The 20135-nt window shown below is 36.0% G+C and overlaps 1 protein-coding gene and 1 pseudogene across 2 annotated transcripts in view; both read left to right on the top strand.

The window, feature by feature from the left end:
- Nucleotides 1-16248, top strand: part of INTS12 (integrator complex subunit 12) — a 26656-nt gene extending 10408 nt beyond the window's left edge. For both annotated transcript variants that reach the window (XM_025386168.1, XM_025386167.1), the window contains 5 exons: nt 2586-2738; nt 5456-5643; nt 6829-6988; nt 12014-12160; nt 15561-16248. In XM_025386168.1, the coding sequence (XP_025241953.1) occupies nt 2586-2738; nt 5456-5643; nt 6829-6988; nt 12014-12160; nt 15561-16145 (1233 nt within the window). In that variant the 3' untranslated portion in view covers nt 16146-16248. The remainder of the gene's footprint in view (nt 1-2585; nt 2739-5455; nt 5644-6828; nt 6989-12013; nt 12161-15560) is intronic.
- On the top strand, nt 16145-20135 carry LOC112624352 (annotated as a pseudogene).

Genomic DNA, 20135 nt, shown 5'->3' with positions numbered 1-20135 from the left:
TCACAGCGCTCTCTCCCTCCCAGGTTCAAGCAGTCCTCCCACTTCAGCCTCCTGAGTAGCTAAGACTACAGGTGCGTGCCACCATGCTCGGCTAATTTTTTTATATTTTGTGGAGACAGAGTTTTGCCATGTTGCCCAGGCTGGTCTCAAACTCCTGGACTCAAGCAGTCTGCCCACCTTGGCTTCCCAAAGTGCTGGGATTACAGGCGTCAGTCACCACACCTGGCCCACCATACACTTTTAAGTTTAATCTGCATTATTAACATTTTCTTCAACACTTGACTAAGTCTACACCAGTGGTCAACAGACTTTATAAAGAGCTAAACAGTAAGAATTCTAGATTTTGTGTGCCAGATGGTCTCCATTGCAACTATTTAATTCTGCCATGGTAATGTGAAAGCAGCCATACATTATACATAAATGAATGGGTGTGGCTGCGTTCTAATATAAACTGTTTATAAAAAACTATTTATAGGCCTCAGTTTTAAGCAGTCAGCATAATAATATATCAAGCCCTGCCACCACTAGATCTGAGGAGCCATTCCTCCTTCCTTTTTCTTCTCTTGCTCCTCAGAGGTAGACACTCTTCTGAAATTGATGTGTATTATCCCCATTTATGCTTTTGTACTTTTACATATTATCACAGTAAAATAGACTGCACTCAGCTGCTTTAGTTTTATTTAGAATGGTGGGGGAGTGCCCTCCTTTCTGGGGAGGGGAAATTCCAAGGAGCTGTTACTATTAGTAACAATAAATAAGTTATCTATATCAGCAAAGCTATAATACATGAATAAGGGATCGAAGTTTTAAACAGAACGGAAAGACAGGCCACAGACTGAGAGAAAATATTTTCATATTGTATCTCTGATAAAGGCCTTGTGCCCAAAATCTATGACGAATTCTTTAAACTCAATAATGAAACAAACATTCATTTTTTTAAATGGGCAAAATATTTTATCAAATAGTTTACCAAAGAAGATATATGTATGCCAAATGAGCACTTGAAAAACTGGTCAGCATCATTAGTTATTGGGAAAATGTAAATTAAATCTAAATGAGATACCACTGCATACCTATTAGAATGTCTACAATTTAAAAAGACTAGCCATACAAATTATTGGTGAGGATGGAAAGGAGCTGGAACTCTCATATATGCTTGGTGGAAATATAAAATGGTCCTTCCACAGAGTTTGGCAGTTTCTTAAGAAATTAAGCATATATTTAATACTTAACATATAACCCACTCCTATTTATTCTAGAAAAGTAAAAACATAGGTATGTACAAATACTTGTACATGAATATTCATAACAGCTTTATTTGTAGTAGTCCCAAACTGCAGACAACCCAAATATCCATCAATAGGTAAATTGATAGATAAATTGTGATATATTCATTCAATGGAGTATTATTCAGCAATAAAAAGGAATGAACTGGTTTTTGTTGTTGTTGTTGCTGTTGTTGTTGAGACAGAGTCTCGCTCTGTCGCCCAGGCTGGAGTGCAGTGGCCGGATCTCAGCTCACTGCAAGCTCCGCCTCCCGGATTTACGCCATTCTCCTGCCTCAGCCTCCCAAGTAGCTGGGACTACAGGCACCCACCACCTCGCCCGGCTAGTTTTTTGTATTTTTTTTTTTGTAGTGACGGGGTTTCACTGTGTTAGCCAGGATGGCCTCGATCTCCTGACCTCGTGATCCGCCCGTCTTGGCCTCCCAAAGTGCTGCGATTACAGGCTTGAGCCACCGCGCCCGGCCAGGAATGAACTATTGATACACTTAACAACATGGATGAATCTCAAAATAAATATTCTGAGTAAAAGAAGCCAGACAAAAAAAGAATACATACTCTATGATTCCATTTATATGAATTTCTAGGAAATGCAAACTAATGTAATGTTACAGAAAACAGATAAATGATTGCTTGAGGATGGGAGACATAATTTCTCTAGTGTGTATACCTGTAAGAGGGTAATTACAAAGGGCCACAAGGAGATTTGGGGGGATGATGGATCTGTTCATTATGTTGATTGTAGTGATGGTGTCATAGATGTATACATATGTCAAAATTTATCAAATGTTACACTTTAAGTAGGTGTAGTTTGGGCCGGGTGTGGTGGTTCATGTCTGTAATCCCAGCACTTTGGGAGGCCGAGGTGGGTGGATCATTTGTGGCGAGGAGTTTGAGACCAGCGTGGCCAACATGGTGAAACGCCATCTTTACTAAAACTACAAAAACTAGCTGGGTGTGGTGGTGCACCTGCAGTCCCAGATACTCGGGAGGCTGAAGCAGGAGAATCACTTGAACCCAGGAGGCAGAGGTTGCTGTGAGCCAAGACTGTCCCACAGCACTCCACTCCAGCCTGGGCAACAGAGTGAGACTCCATACCCCCCCAAAAAAATAAATAAATAAAGGTACAGTTTGTATATCAATTATTTCTCAATAAAGCTATTTATCTATTTAAGAAAGGAATATTACATTGGTTATAATGAGATGTCTTAGTTTTAAATGAAAATTGTTTAGATTAATGATCTATTTTTTATGATGATCAGTCTGAATATTTAATTACTGGTACCTTTTTTCATCTTTTAGGATGTGGAGCCACCCAAAATTTCAAGCACAAAAAACATTTCCATTAAGCAAGAGCCCAAAATATCATCCAGTCTTCCTTCTGGTAATAATAATGGCAAGGTCCTCACAACTGAAAAGGTAAAGAAAGAAGCCGAAAAGAGACCTGCTGATAAAGTAAGATTTTATTTTAATCTTGTTAAAAGAAAAAAGGTAAATTAGTTGTTCCATAAGCAGAAAGGAACAATGGTTTATGTCTATTTCTTTTATATAATAATGAGTATAGGTATATAATAATCATCACTCAGTGACTATGTATTGATAGCTATAGATTTTGACTTTCAAAAATGAGTAAAATTTACAAATTTTAAAGTTAAATGGTTAAAAGCTATTGTCAATAAATATTTGAACCCTAGGGAGTATAGTAATTTTGAGTATAAACTTTTATCTATGCCTCAGAGGTCCTAGATGGTACAGTTGTTAAGAAGAAAAGATAGATACACTTTGGGAGGCCAAGGCAAGTAGATTGCTTGAGCTCAGGAGTTTAAGATCAGCCTGAGCAACATGGTGAAATCCCATCTCTACAAAAAATACAAAAATCATCTGGGCATGGTGGCAATTACCTCTAGTCCCAACTATTTGTGGGCGGGTAGGGGGTGGAAGAATTGCTTGAGTCCAGAAGGCAAAGATTGCAGTGAGCGGAGATCATGCCACTGCACTCCAGCCTGGGTGGCAGAGTGAGGCGCTGTCTCAAGTAAAAAAGAAAGCAAGCAAGAAAGAAAAGATAGGAGAGTATAGATGTAAATGACTAAACATAAACTTTATAGAATGGTATGCACCTGAGCAGGGCCACGGATGATTCTTGGATTGTCTATTTTTAGATGATTTCTACATATAGTAATTAAGATTTTAGTTAGAAAAAAATACATTTGAACGATATCTTCAGTAACCTTTGCCCTCAAGATGGAGTATATTATCCTGTATGTTTTCATACTTTTGCTAAATAGTGGCTATTCATAAACTGCGTTAGATTATTTCTCTGCTTTTAGATCTACATAAATGAGGCTGGGCGTGGTGGCTCATGCCTGTAATCCCAGCACTTTGGGAGTTTGAGGCAGGAGGATCACTTGAGGTCAGCAGGTCGGGAGTTGGCCAGCCTGGCCAACATGGCAAAACACCATCTCTACTTAAAATACAAAAATTAGCCAGGTGTAGTGGCGCACACCTGTAGTTCCAGCAGATCGGGAGACTGAGACATGAGAATCACTTGAACCCAGGAGGCGGAGGTTACAGTGAGCAGAGTTTGTGCCCCTGCACTCCAGCCTGGGCAACACAACAAGACTCTGTCTCAAAAAAAAAAAAAAAAAAAAAAATTATGTAAATGGTATCATACTGTGTGTGTGTATATCCTTTGGTAACTTTTTCTCCACTCAACTATGTGCTTTTGAAATGTATCTATGTTGATGCATGTAGATCTAGATTTCTTTTAACTACTACATAATACTTACTCTGTGAATTAACCAGCTTATCATTCCCCTACTGATGCACAGTTAGATATTTCTCCTTTGTTTCTATTACAATGGAGTTGAAGTGAGCTACTTTATACAAATGTCATGTTAATAGTTTCTATAGGATGTATACCTATAAGTGAATGTAATAGGATATGACATCTTCAACATTGCTAGGCATTGCCAAATTGTTATCAAAAGTAGATGTACTAAATTTACACTGTCATCAACAAAGTACAAGAATTCCAAATTCCATGTCTGAAGGGGTGGCCTGCCCCTCCACACCTGTGGGTGTTTCTCGTAAGGTGGAACGAGAGACTTGAGAAAAGAAATAAGACACAGAGACAAAGTATAGAGAAAGAAAAGCGGGGGCCCAGGGGACCGGCGCTCAGCTTACAGAGGACCCACGCCGGCACCGGCCTCTGAGTTCCCTTAGTATTTATTGATAATTATCTTTACCATCTTAAAGATAAGGGAGTGGCAGGACAATAGGATCATTTTTAGGGAGGAAATTAGCAGTAAGACATAAGAACAAAAACCTCTGTGATATGAATAAGTTCAAAGGAAAATCCTGTGCCTTGAGATAAACCTTTTAGCAACATTGTTTCATCCTATCACATGGGGATAAACCTTGGACAATACCTAGCTTTCCTAGGCAGAGGTCCCTGCGACCTTTGGCCATGTACGTGTCTCTGGGTAGTTAAAATTAAGAGAATGGTGATAACTTTTAACCAGCAAGCTACCTTCAGGCATTTGTTTAACAAAGACACATCCTGCACAGCCCAAAATCCATTAAACCTTGAGTCACCGCAACACATGTCTCTTGCAAGGACAAGGTTGGGGGTAGGGTCACAGATTAACAGCATCTGAAATACAGAACAAAATGGAATCTCTTATGTCTACTTCTTTCTATATAGACACAGTAACAGGCTGATCTCTCTTCCTTTTCCCCACACATGTCTTATCAGACTTTTTGATTTTTGCCAAATCTAATGGATATATTGATAATATTTATATCTTAAAGAAGGGAATCCGAATTTGCTTTGAAGCAAATATGTGTTAAGTCTGTACAGTAGATACTAGTCTAAGTAAATCCATCGAACTTCCAGAAATCTTTAATAGATAGAAGAGTACAAAGAGAAATACAAATCTTTGTTAAACTATTCTGATTTATTTATTTCTGTCTTGCTGGTTTCATTTAATGTACCGATAAATTCGTTATAATTCTTCTACAGATCGTTAATGTGCACATATGTCCCAAACTATGTGAATATATCTGTAAAATGGACTTGATCATTGCCTATTGTCCTTTTTATTCATCTTTCAGTGACTTAAAGTTTATTCTACCACATCACTTTATCATTTTCTGATGCCTGCTTTTTATAGATGAAATCAGACATCACTGAAGGAGTTGATATTCCAAAGAAACCTAGATTGGAGAAACCAGAAACACAGTCCTCTCCCATTACTGTCCAAACTAGCAAGGATTTAGCTATGGCTGACCTTTCCAGTTTTGAGGAGACCAGTGCTGATGATTTTGCCATGGAGATGGGATTGGCCTGCGTTGTTTGTAGGTAAGTTGTCCCTTGTCACAGATTATTTTGTTACTTTATGAAGAACACAGGACCCCTTTCCACTCCTCAACCCCCAAAATCAGAACAATTGTGCATTTTCTATTTTGTTTTTACGATTTGGAACTGGGGTGGAGATAAGTAGATGTCTTATGAACTGCCCATATAACAATTTAACATATTGAAAATTGTCAAATATTTTGTCTTTCCCAACTATGGCTTTTAAATCCGTTATGTTGTAACATTTTCTGCATTTTTGGGTTCCAGAGGGAAAGTGATTATTATATTATGATATATATGCCTATGATAATCTAAGGCTATGGTGACTGCTTTTTGTGCTGTTGGAATTTATACTTTTTTATACACATATGCCTTCATTCTATTAATCTGATCAGACATTCATTGAGCACCCTATGTGTGTGCAGTAACGTGCTAAGGACTGTGAATAGTTAGGTCCAGTTCTCACCTTTAGGTAACTCATATTAATGAAGAACAACAACAACATATAGCTAACTAATATAAGGGAATTTAATAGAGATACAAAATGTTATGAGACTGTTGGAAGACTAATCAGAGTCTACTACCTTCTGAGAGAAAGACAAAAATTATGATGAGAAATGACAAGGAGAAAATAGCCAAATTTAATCATGGCATTCCATGTATTTATTAATGGTTGACCATAAGCTTTAAAAGCTTATGCTTTTGTGCATGCTATGTGTTGGAGTTTGTTATTTTGATCTTTGGGTTTCTGGGATTTTTTTTCTTTTTAATATACCAAACTTTACTAGAACAACCCTGAAATAACATTTTTTTTTTTTTTTTTTTTTTTTTTTTTTTTTTTGAGACAGAGTCTTACTCTGTCACCAAGGCTGGAGTGCAGTGGTGTGATCTTGGCTCACTGCAGCTTCCATCTCCGGGGTTCAAACCATTCTCCTGCCTCAGCCTCCCGAGTAGTGGGGATTATAGGTGTGCACCACCATGCGCATCTAATTTTTGTATTTTTAGTAGAGGCAGGATTTCGCCATGTCTGCCAGGCTGGTCTTGAACTCCTGACCTCAAATGATCCGCCTGCCTTGGCCTCCCAAAGTACTGGGATTACAGGCATGAGCCAGTACACCCGGCCCCTGAAATAACTTTAAATTATTGCATTTAAAAAGTAGTGTAATGTTTAATGGTGTGTTTTCTTAGGCAAATGATGGTGGCATCTGGCAATCAATTAGTAGAATGTCAGGAGTGCCATAATCTCTACCACCGAGATTGCCATAAACCCCAGGTGACAGACAAGGAAGCGAATGACCCTCGCCTGGTGTGGTACTGTGCCCGATGTACCAGACAAATGAAAAGAATGGTAGGAATCGTATTTTTATTTATTTTAAACAGTCTGTCAATGTTTCTGTTGGTATGTGCTTTCAAAACAAAGATTTGAATATTTAAGATATTGAAAAAATAAATAATATAAGCTGATTATTTAAATGTTTATATGTATAGTATATATATGTGATTAATATTTCTATGGCTAAAAACCAGACCACATTATGTGCATTTTTCTCTGTTTAGTTTTATCTACTTCTAATATAGATAAACAAACAAGATTGGTGACACACAAATTATGAATATTCCTTACTAGTCTGTCAATGTATTTATAAACATTTTAATATACCATGCAGCACTGAGAATTGGTAAGATACAAAGCGCCACTCTTTGTTGAGGTCTGGTAAGGAAATATAGAAAATTCCTGAGTGAGCTTAAACCACCAAATGAATAAGATGTGTACAGAGGCGATATTTATATGTGCATATCCGTCTTTCCAGCTGCATTTCTCTATTGCTTAGTCTTTCCTTCTCATTATCCTCAAGTGACCATTACCTCATTCTTCCAACATACTTTCTCTTTTTACTGTTCACTAACATACCTGCCTTTAATATCATAGTGAAATACATTTTCATTTGTTATATTGGATAGTTTTCTAACTTTTATTCACTTATAAAATAGATAAATGATAAATGAATTTCATAATTTTTCTTTTAAAGAAAACAAGAAATTGCCATAATGTCTTATTCGCTACCTCTCCCTCACACTTCCATCTCTCTTCCCCTGCCTTAAATGAGTGATTCTCAATTGCAGAGTTCTCATGTCTGTTAATCAAATGAATTTCTACATAAATTTGTCTAACCAATATATCTTTAAAGGTCAGAAGTACTTAGTTAAAAGTAAAAATTCGAGATACCATTTTACTTTTTAATCAGTTAAATCAGAAATAGGAAGTGTTTTTATTCCTATGAAATAAAAAGTAGTAAATGAAAAGTGTGGATATCAATAGTGTATATTTCTTACTTGTAACAGGAAATTTTTGTGACAAGTTACAATCTGTTCTGCTCAGTTTGATTTTTATTTAATTTATTATTTAAACTAGCCCTCCAGGATCTAAAGTGAAATTATTATAGATGAGCAATGCATTCCAGAGCATTGATAAGAAACCACTAAGAATTGGAAATTGTCAAAAGAACAAATTGTGACAATAATCTGTCTTTCTTTAGTATGTACTCAACTGTTTCATTATTATTATCACTTTAGCTCCCTTAATATCTAAAGTAAGCACTATTCTTCCCCCAAGTTTTTTCTCCTCCATTTTTTGGGGATTTATTTTATGTCAAATCTATGTTTATGGTTCTAACCCTCTTCCTGGGTAAGCTTCTATAGCTAACTAGATATGTCTATAGATACTTTAAGTTCAATATATTTAAAAATAAAAGTTGTTCTATTATCCAGTTTTTTTTTCTGCAATTGCCTGAATTAGAAAACATCTTTGATGCCTCTCTTAATTCATATCCCTTTGTTTACCAGATTTGTTAATTCTCCCTCTTATATGTCTCTGAAATCTATTCATTTCTCTTTTATTACCCTGTTCCACAAATGCATTACTTGTCTATTGCAATAACCACTTAAGAAATCTCCTTGCTTCCCATCAATCCACTTTGATTACTGTCATTAGAATTCTTCTAAAATATTTATCTGCTTATATATGCCCAGTGGCTCTCAATTACTTATATTATGAGGTTATACTCATTAGGATGCATATATGGACCTTCTCTTTTTGACCCGACTCTACCTTACAGCCCCTTCTCTCACTGCTTCACCATACACATTCATACACTCTGGCCACTCTGACACAGACGAAGTGTGTAATTACCTGAATATGTGGAGAACTTTCGTGTTCTGCTTCTCAGCTTCTTCATCTGGGATACTGTTTATTCTTTTATCTGCTTTGCAAATAATATCTAATTTATCAATAAGATCATGTAATTCATTGGCATAGCACTTAAATGGAGCTCAAGACTGACACATTCTACATTCTGTTGTTCTTAAATAAAATGAAGCAAATATATTTTTTTTTTTTTTTTTTTTGAGACAGGGTCTCACTCTGGTGTCTAGGCTGGAGTGCAGTAGCGTGACCATGGCTCGCTGCAGCCTCGACCTCCCAGGCTCAAGCAATCCTCCCGCCTCAGTCTCCCAAGTAGCTGGGACTACAGGCATGTGCCACCAGGCCTAGCTAATTTTCTTTATTTTTTGTAGAGATGTAGTCTCCCAAAGTTCTGGGATTATAGGCATGAGCCACCATGTCAGGCTAAATGCAGATTAGTACCAGAAATCAACAGTGAATCTGGTCTGTGTGTCCAAAAGTCAAAGTACTAAATGGGGAGTCATGGCTAATATTAAAACATGACTAGAATACACCAAGAGTAAATGTGGGGAAATACCAAAAGACATGATCTGAAGTGAGCCTAAAGATCAGAATCCAGGAAATGTAAGGTTTAATGAGATAATTTTGAAACAGTGGGGATTCTAAATTGAGTCATTCTAACTATAATTGCTTTGAGTGAGATTCTCATATGTGCATTGGTTGGTGTTCCAAGGTATCTCAAAGATATTATAAATAGCACCTGATATCCCCTTTCTCTTCGCACAGATTCCTCAAACTGGGGCAAGTTCTGCAGTACACATTGTTGTAGGAAGACCTAGTTAAGAATGTTATGATCGTGCATGGCAGGGTCCAAGGTTATTCTTCAGTTCTATAATTTTCTCTCTACCCAGTAGTGGGTTTTTCCCCAGCTTCAGGTGAGAAACTCATATCACTTTTGCAGTGGTTCTCAATCTAAGGTAGTAATACACTCCTGTTTCACAGCATTTAGAAATATATGGGGTTTTTAGTGCTGCCATTTTGGCAGTTAGTGCCTTAGTGGAGAATTTTATACATTTTGCAGTGTTTGAAGCAGTCACTCAATGAAACTTTTAGTTCCTTTATTGAACAAAACTGAATCAGTAATTATATCCTAGTTCCCTAAACTGGTATTACCAGTGAAGGACAAAGGATTTTTTACTCAGTTTCTAAGATGGCTGGATAAAACAGGGAAGGCAGAAGATCCAAACATGATCTCAGGCAGAAGTACTTCCTGGGACTTCATCATAATTAGTCTTTATCTGTTAAAACATACAAGTTAGGTGGGTCCTCAGAGTCTAACCTCAGGAGTGCTAGATGTGGGTGGAATGCAGTATTAAGATCAAAAGCCATGGTTTTGGAGCCGTATGTTTCTGTTTTACTGTGAGGGATGCATTCTCGTAACATGGTTTTGCAATAAAGGATAAGATGGCTGTCCTTTCCTGCTAGTACCAGTAATCAACAGTGAATTACTTTGAACATTCTTAATATTCTTGATCTGATTTTTGGTTTATAAGTGGTATTGAAGGTAGGTGTACTTTGATGTGGAAGGTATGTGTATAAAAAGTGATACGAATTGAGATTTAAGGACCAAAACTATATAGTATGGCAAACGGTAGCACAGAATTACACAAGAAGACCCAAACAAGAGCAAAATAGGCCAAGTTCTGGTTTCCAGAAATGGTGACAAATTGTTAATAAATTGTCTAGTACAGTACTGTATAGACTTATGAAGATTAGCAAAGACTATGGAATGGCTGGTGGGAAGCATCTTTCCCCGTTCAGTATGCATGGATTTTTCTGGATTCAGTTTGATTATCCTTTTTAAATAATAATGATGAATAAACAGTAACTTTTTTTAGCACTCAGCATATTCCAGATACTGTGCTAAACTCTTACATAATCATAATTCATCCTCATAACCCACCTTTGAAACAAATGCTGTTACCATTTTACAGATGAAGAGCATGAGGCTTTTAGAGATTCACATGTTTTGCCTGAGATAATGTACCTAGAAAAATAGTTGCTGGGTTTTTTCTGTTGTTTTCTGAGATGGAATTTCGCTCTTGTTCTGCAGGCTAGAGTGCAATGGTGTGATCTCAGCTCACTGCAACCTCCACTTAATGGGTTCAAGCCATTCTCCTGCCTCAGCCTCCCAAGTAGCTGGGATTACAGGTGCTCACCACCATGCCCGGCTAATTTTTATATTTTTAGTAGAGACAGGGTTTCACCATGTGGGCCAGGCTGGTGTCAAACTCCTGACCTCAAATGAACCACCCGCCTCAGCCTCCCAAAGTGCTGGGATTACAGGCGTGAGCCACTGCACCCGGCCAGTTGCTGGGTGTTAATCCTAGCTCTGTTTGACTCCGAAAATTACTCTTAATATTACTGCACATAACCATTTATAGACAGTTACAATTATCTACCTAGAAAACAGTAAAAAATAAACTCAAAAATGATTAGAGTTTATAGGAAAATTTAGTAAAGTGCCTAGTTATAAAATAAAGGAAAAAATCAATTATTGGTCAAAATATAACTGAAGATGCTTATAAAGTAATAGTGGGTGAAAATTCTTTGATAACATAGAAATTTGTGTTTATGAACTTTCTCTAAAGATTTAGCGTGCCTAGTTTTGCAATGTGGAAAAACCTCAAAAAGTTTCATCATTTATCAATAGTTTTTTTTCTCCCTATTCTTCATGTAAAACCTTATAAATGATCTGAGCTGTGTTTTAATTTGCCCTCAGCAAATGAGGGACTTATGCCTAGACCCCAAGAAGAAAACTCCTACATATTTGACCAACCCCAATGAGAAATAAATGTACTTCATCATGAGTAAAGCTAATGCTTACATATAGTTTGTGATTTTTCTTTTTAAAAAACAATTTTGTCTTGTTAAAATGTTATTTAACCCTATTCTGTATTATTTCTAAAGCTTAATATTATCTTTACTGTTTAGAAACTAACACAATCTGTAAAACCATTAATATGATGATAAAAATAATTTGTCAAAGAGCATATATATTCATTATCATCACAGTACTTTTTTAAATGTTCAACTGTATTTAATTTCAATGATGAGTCCTGTGAGAGATTATTATCTTTTTGTATGTTCAGTTAAGGGTTTGTATCTGATTTAATCCACTGATTTTTGCAGGCTCAAAAAACTCAGAAACCACCACAGAAACCAGCCCCTGCAGTTGTTTCTGTAACTCCAGCTGTCAAAGATCCATTGGTTAAGAAACCAGAAACTAAACTGAAACAAGAGACAACTTTTCTAGCATTTAAGAGAACAGAAGTCAAGGTATAGTAGATTCTATTTTTATCTAAGATTATATCTTAAAGTTTAGTTAACTAAACAATAGTTGCTTGATAAAAAATTTAATGAGAAACTTTATATACTAAATGGCTATATTTTAGAAATTAAGACTTTACTACTATTATATTAGGTAGAAAGGCAACATTTATATCATTAATTAATCTCTAACTCTGCTGTTTTTCTTTTTATCACAAATAGGAGCAGTCTATGATCATTCCAAAATGATATTCTTTACCATTCTCGTCTGGTTCAATACTTATCTCCAATCAGAAATCTGGTTTAAATTCAGGCTAGGTGCCATGACTCATGCCTGTAGTCCCAGCACTTTGGGAGGCCAAGGCGGGTGGATCACCTGAGGTCAGAAGTTCGAGACCAGCCTGGCCAACATGGTGAAACCTCGTGTCTACTAAAAATACAAAAATTAGCAAGGCGTGATGGTGGGCACCTGTAATTCCCAGGCATGGTGGCGGGTGCATGTAATCAGCTACTTGGGAGGCTGAGGCAGAAGAATTGCTTGAACCCCTGAAGCAGGGGTTGCAGTGAGCTGAGATAGTGCCATTGCACTCCAGCCTGGGTGACAAGAGCGAAACTCTGCCTCAAAAAAAAAAAAAAAAAAAAAAAGAAATCTGGTTTAAATTCAAAATACCTCTGCCCTTAGTAGCAACAGTTTTGCCCCCCACACTACTTGAGCAGAGTGGTCTTGTAATTTTTTTTTCTCCCTTCTTATTGGCTATTGAAGGATTTTTCTTGCTTTGTCTTGTTTTGTTTCTTTATAATAAACTTTCAGTCCCTTATACCAAGGGACCACATTATCTAGAGAGAGTATCACCTTTCTCATTCCTAAGGTTGCATCCTTGAAATCATACTACATTATTCTTATTATCTTGACATTTTTATATCATGAAAAAATAATTTTCTAATCTAATTTTATAACAAAAAGAAGACTTCTACTGAGGTACACATTCCAATGTTAAGCATAGCACTAAACATGTAAGAAAAAAATATTAGCCTCAAATTCTCAAAGATTGACCTGAGAAAACTCTAAAGTTATTACCTTATCTAAGTGACTGTAAATAGTAAGCTTAATACCCTTGATATGATGAAAAAGATTATGAATATAAAGTACTTTTAAAAACTTATTGATAATTATATTTGGAGGTTATTTTTCATTTTAATTTGCCCGGGAAGATTTGCTATCCAAGGCATATCCATTATTGATTTGTCATATAGGAACTTGGTGAATTGGAATAGAAGTAAGAATGACCAGTTTATTGAAAGTAATTAGAGTTGCTGTATTCTGCACATAATCACTTTTTAGGAGATTTTTAGACTAATCTGTTCCTACTAAAATTTATTTTTAGAAAATTCAACATGAAATCATTTTATGGCAAACAAATTAAATCCTTTGCTGTTATATTTGTTTTGATAAAGAGGTTTTGTGTTTTTTAATAAAAAATTCACTTTTTATAAAAGTGAATAAATTTATACCACAAAAAAATTGTTCCCATTCACATATAAAAAGCAAATGTCTTTTCTAACTTGCCCATCTAGCAAATAGGCAAAAAAATATTTATAGTTAAAAACTTGAGAAATTTGTTTTCTATGCTGAAATAGTAAGAAATCACTTGGTCTCCATTGTTTGTGTTATATTACTCTTATGTGTCCTGATAGTATTATAAACCATCTGTCATCCTGTTGAAAAGCAATACTAAGCAACAGCAAGCCATTAAAATGAAATGCCAGACACATAGAACTTGCTTTCTTGCTTGTACTTCCTAAGTATTGGTCTTGTAATTACTAAAGATGGGTTTTCCTTTGTGAAGTTTGTTGAAAGATCATTTAACCATATGGCAGACAGTTTTATCTTTAATAGCAAGAAAAGGAAAAAAAAAAAGTTAGGTGTTTCATAACTGAAAAGTAAATGTTTACTTCTTGACTAACTTTTTCTCTCATTTCTGGTATATATTCCTCTAGGAATGTATGGTTTATGTAGTTTTTCTTCTCTGGATAACTTCGTAAGATAATTAATATATTACTGTAAGAAAACATCCTATCAATTTTCAGAGTATATGGACAAATATCTGGATTCTTTCTCTTATAAAACGAAGATCTCAGAACTCTATTTTTGTTACTTTTCACATTGATTAAAAATGTATGCATGCAGACAATATTGAAGGCTACCTTGATTTCAAGAGCTCAAAATGTTTTATCAACTATTTCAGAGCAAAGTTCTAAATTATAACTGGATATATTTTAGGTATAACTACCATTTTTTAAGTAGGATATTATTTTGTAAAATTTTATCTCTTATCTATATATGAACTTAACACTTTTGTGAATCTTCTTAAGAGTGTAAAGGTAGAAAAGGTGTCAATAAGAAGTTCAATTCAAAATTAATTTGAACTACGTACATTTGTGCCTAATGTGAAAGTGAAAAAATATATTCTTGTGTGAACAAGAGCAATATGTGTTTATATAGTGGCATTGGTATCATTGTGAGCTTCTGATTAGCCAGGGAAGTTAATCAGAAAAGTTGAAGGGTTATACCTTTATGAAATATATCAGAGAGTGAGATCAGTCCTACCGAAAATGTCACTGTGCAGCCTAATGAGGCAATTGATAAAATCCTTATTAAAGGAGCAGGAGACTTTTGTATGATAGTTTAACTGGAATCATGGGCAAATTGTGAAACTAAAATCATGAGACCTTTTTAATACATCATGCAAGTTGTACACTTCCAAGTAATTAACTTTGCATATATTTTGTACTCCTGTAACTGTTGCTCAAAATTTAGGAGAACATTTTTTTAAATGGGTTTAGAATCTATACAGCTGTCTTCTTTCTCTCACACAGTCACTCAGTAAATAAACATTGACTGAATCTCTTCATCTTGGATATGTTCTCCTGAATATTCTGGGTATGGGCATTTTTGCCCCTTAAGGGTGAATTAAATTTTTGAAATGATCCCTAGTTATTTGGAGCAAAGTCTAAAATAATTAGATGTTTAATTAAGCTAGATAATACTTTGTTGGGTAAAAAGTATATTAAAGCACTAAATCTGGTTTTCAGATATAGCTTAGAATTGAATCTAAAAGCAATTCTCAAGAGGGAATTTCATATATTTTCTTTTGGGATCATTAGAACAAGAATATGGTATCAGAAATTTTCTGTTTTGGAAATGATAATATCCGCTAGATACAGATAAGTTTTGTTCTGTGTAGTTTTTCCGATCTGCTTCATAAGAACCTAATTTGGTGGTGTGATTTAAATTTCCCAATTCATAACTTAGATATAAAAAGTCTAATGAGTTTTTGTATATTCAAGGATGTTTATATAGGTATTGATTATACTTGGCTCTAATGTAATATTTACCTTATTTTTTTAGACATCCACAGTTATTTCAGGAAATTCTTCTAGTGCCAGCGTTTCCTCGTCAGTAACTAGTGGCTTAACTGGATGGGCAGCTTTTGCAGCCAAAACTTCCTCTGCTGGTCCCTCAACGGCAAAATTGAGTTCAACAACACAAAACAGTACTGGGAAACCTGCTACCTCATCAGCTAACCAGAAACCTGTGGGTTTGACTGGTCTGGCAACATCATCCAAAGGTGGAATAGGTTCCAAAATAGGTTCCAATAACAGCACTACGCCCACTGTACCATTAAAACCACCTCCACCTCTAACCTTGGGTAAAACTGGCCTTAGTCGCTCAGTTAGTTGTGACAATGTCAGCAAAGTAGGTCTTCCTAGTCCAAGTAGTTTAGTTCCAGGAAACAGCAGCCAACTAAGTGGGAATGGAAATACTGGAACATCAGGACCTAGTGGAAGTACTACTAGCAAAACTACTTCAGAATCCAGCAGCTCTCCCTCAGCATCCCTTAAAGGTCCAACTTCACAAGAATCACAGCTCAATGCTATGAAGCGATTACAGATGGTCAAGAAGAAAGCTGCCCAAAAGAAACTCAAGAAGTAATGTGGCCAAGTAGGTTTTTATATCATATTAGCCTAAAGATGAAAGGCTTATTATTAAGATATCTGTAATATACTGTAATTTAATAAAAGTCGTCATAATCAAATTTCTATTGTTTCTTGCCTTAAAATGCTAAATATATATAACAAAACTTGGAAACGTTTATTTTAAATCAGTCTTCAACATTTTTATTTTAATGATTTCCATAGTGTGTGAAAACAATGATTAGAATGACTGGTTCTCGATGAGAACTTCAGAAGATTGATAGCATCTGTGAATTTAAGGAAAAAGAATTAGTTCGTCTTCTAGCAAAGCCCCAAGAGTTGATCCTGATGAATGAGGTGCCTTATGTGGTGGCAGGGATGACCCAATATAGTTTTTCTATTTTCCTACCCGTATTCTGGGTGTTCATTTTCTGTGCTAGCCCCATTTCAACTGACTCTCCCTTTCCCTCCCAATTGTTTCATCTTTTTTAAAATTATTTTTTCATTATTGATTTCTCATATCAATGGATTTTCCTAATTGATTTATCATACTTCATATTGTATCTTTACCTTTTTTTATCACCTCATTTCAGTTATTGAAGGATACATCTTTTTCCAATAAATTGTGAACTCTCTTGGTGTTTAATACAGTATTTTTTCTCAAGTTGCTCACTTTACCTACATTGCCAATGCAATATATGCACATAGTATGTAATAAATGTTGAACTTTGATTCATCCTGGTTATGCACATTCCTGATAAGTTTTGGAGAAAAATATCATTTCCCAAGGGTCTTTGCAGATAAAAATGTATGACTTGTTCACACACTGATGGCTTCTTCCTATACCATGAAAGAAAAGGCTATCTTACTTAGTGCTCAAAATGTTATAGTATTTTACCTAATTTTAGCTAACTTTGTATACAATAAGCTCCTATATAATGATTAATTCTTGAGATTGTTTTGTACATTGTTAACCCATTTATGCCAGAGGTTGCAATTTTTTTTGGTGAAAAATCAGACCTTGGAGATGACCTTGAACAGTAGGATATAAATAACTCCCACAAGCTGAGGATTGCAATAATGGAACACTAGGCATAAATGGGTTAAGTCAGAAAATGTGGAAAGTCTGAGTTGTTGTCTTACTTGCAAGCTAACAAATTAACCAGCAATTGTTGCACATGTATATTCTGAGAGAAGATGGGCAGCCCTCTGCATCAGAGAAACAGTTTATTTTTCACAGCAAAAAAACTGGATATCCAACAAATTCCCACATTCACAAGGACTGTGAACAGCCTGTTCCATCAACCTTAATGTGTGCTACTAAATCTTCACTCTACAGATCTCTAATCTCAAACTGTCTTCCTTAATCCCTAGGTTTTTCTAACAGCATTATTCTAAAGTATATTGATAGGTGATCTCTATAAACACAAAGCTTTTAAAATTAAGCTTGGTCTTTTTTTTTTTAAAGGAAAGATTATTATTTTAAACTGCTCTCTTAAATAATGGTGCTAAATTATTTGTAGTAAATTAGAATCCAGGATTGAGAATCCATTATCTCAATCATTATCTCAATAGGCAGTAAATGTCTGTTACCCCATATGTAAATAATGAATTATCTCAATCCTACAGAGACTTTTGCTTTGAGAAACAGATTTATTGTGATAAAACATCAATTTGACATAAACCCCAATTTCCCTTCGGGGTCAAAGAAACCAAAAAATACATATCCATAATTGTTTATAGTTCAAAACCAGTTTGGACTAAACAAAATTACCTGACATAAAAACTCAGTTCAGCAACTATAACAGTTAACGTAACCTCTGTACCTACAAAAAAATGAAAGCAGTAATGTTTATTACAGTTCACACACTGGCACTTGAAATGAAAACATTTATCCCATCACAGAAAACACGTGCTAGATAGAGTTGAGAAGAGAAGCAATTATTTTAATTTCTATTGTACCTCAGAGGGAACTTTAGGAGGTAACTTATCTTTCACTGAGTATGGCTCTTTGTATAGATAATATGTGCATACATATATTTAGGTTATGTACATATGTATAAGTACACATATACAGTATTAGCTCAGTTTGGTATTTTATAGAGGTATATTTGGTATTAGAGTTTAAATTGTCTCAAGGAGCTTTTAGACCTTGATTTTTTTCATATCGTAAAATGAGCTACAAGACCCTTTAACTGAGCAGTAAAGAAAGTAGCCAGTTTTATATAAATAACATTTATTATTTTATGATCATTTTATTTAGTTTGTTATGTGCAGATGTTTTCCCCACTAGAATTTAAGTGGTGTGAAGGGAGGGATCTTGTTTGTCTTTCACAGCATTGTATTCCCACTGTAACTCTCAATAAATACTTACTGGTTCAATGAATGAATGGACAGATAAGCAAGTGTGCTAACAAGTAAGCTTTTAGGATTGTACATTTTAATGTTTTAATGCCATTAGTAGATATGTGGTCACTGTCATTTTTCCATTTTGCATATCATGATTTTTGTAAGGTTATATAACTATAGATTTTAGTGACTTAAGGAAAAGAAAAGGGAAAACACTAAAAGAAAAGGCCTTAAAATCAGAAGACCTGGTTTTAAATCCCAGTCCCTCCATGTGAGTTCCTCAATTTCCTCCTTTATAAAACATAGATGATAATGAGATGTCCTTCAAGTCCATAGTGGATCTGAAGGGGGGGCTATTATTTTCTGTGAGACCAAGAAGAATGTAACTGACATGGCCATGAATCCACACAAAACAGAATGCACTGTGTTTACATGGGACATTGCACAGTCACAAAGATAAATTACACTACAAGGCTTCAGAGAGGTAATTATAAAGTTTTGGTGGCAACCAACGTGGCTCCTTGTGATTTGGACATTCCTGTAGTTGACCTGGTGATTCAAAGTTCTCCTCCTCAGGATATTGAGCCCTATATCCATATCCGTCTCTCTGGATGCACAGGTAGAGCTGGACAGACAGGAGTTTGTATATGGTTTCTTGTTTGTTTGTTTGTTTTTTGTTTTTTCAGACGGAGTCTTGCTCTGTTGCCCGGACTGGAGTGCCGTGGTGCGATCTCGGCTCACTGCAGGCTCTGCCCCCGGGTTCACACCATTCTCTTGCCTCAGCCTCCGAGTAGCTGGGACTACAGGCACCCGCCACAATGCCCGGCTAATTTTTTGTATTTTTAGTAGAGACAGGGTTTCACCATATTAGCCAGGATGGTCTCGATCTCCTGACCTTGTGATCCGCCCACCTCAGCCTCCCAAAGTGCTGGGATCACAGGCGTGAGGCACCGCGCTCAGCTTGTATATGTTTTTATCAACCAAGAGAAAGAGGTCAACTAGATACGTGGAACAAAAAACAGGAATTACTTTTAAACATGTAGGTGTTCCTTCTACAATGGATTTAGTTAAATTTAAAAGCATGGATGCCGTAAGGTCTCTGGCTTCCATTTCTTATGCTGCTGTTGATTTTTTCCAACCATCAGCTCAGATACTGATAGAAGAGAAAGGGGCGATGGATGCATTGGCTTCAGCTTTAGCCCACATTTCTGGCGTATCAAGCTTTGAACCATGATCTTTAATCAACTCTGATAAGGGTTTTGTGATCATGACTCTGGAAAGTCTAGAGGAAATACAGGATGTCAGCTGTGCTTGGAAAGAACTTAACAGAAAGCTGAGTAGTAATGCAGTGTCTCAGATTACCAGTGTGCCTCCTGAAAGGAAATATGGGTGTTTGCTTTGATATTCCTCCAACTGAGTCAGAAAGGCTACAGGCAGAGTGGCATGATTCCGGCTGGATACTCTGAGTGCCAGCTAAATTACCTGAAGTTGAAGAATATTATGATGGAAACATCTTCTAATTCCAGACAGAGGAGTGGCTGGTCAGGTGGGTCAGGTGGTCAGTCTGAGGGCGTCACTCAGGAAGTTGACAAGGTGGTAGAAGACAAAGTGGAATAGAAATCGATCAAGAAGTGGGGGCCACAAACGGAGTTTTAACTGA

Source organism: Theropithecus gelada, chromosome 5 (assembly GCF_003255815.1).
Source record: "Theropithecus gelada isolate Dixy chromosome 5, Tgel_1.0, whole genome shotgun sequence".
In the NCBI taxonomy this organism is placed as follows: domain Eukaryota; kingdom Metazoa; phylum Chordata; class Mammalia; order Primates; family Cercopithecidae; genus Theropithecus; species Theropithecus gelada.
The sequence above is the reverse complement of the archived record's forward strand: the minus strand, read 5'-3'. Positions and strand labels throughout refer to the sequence as shown.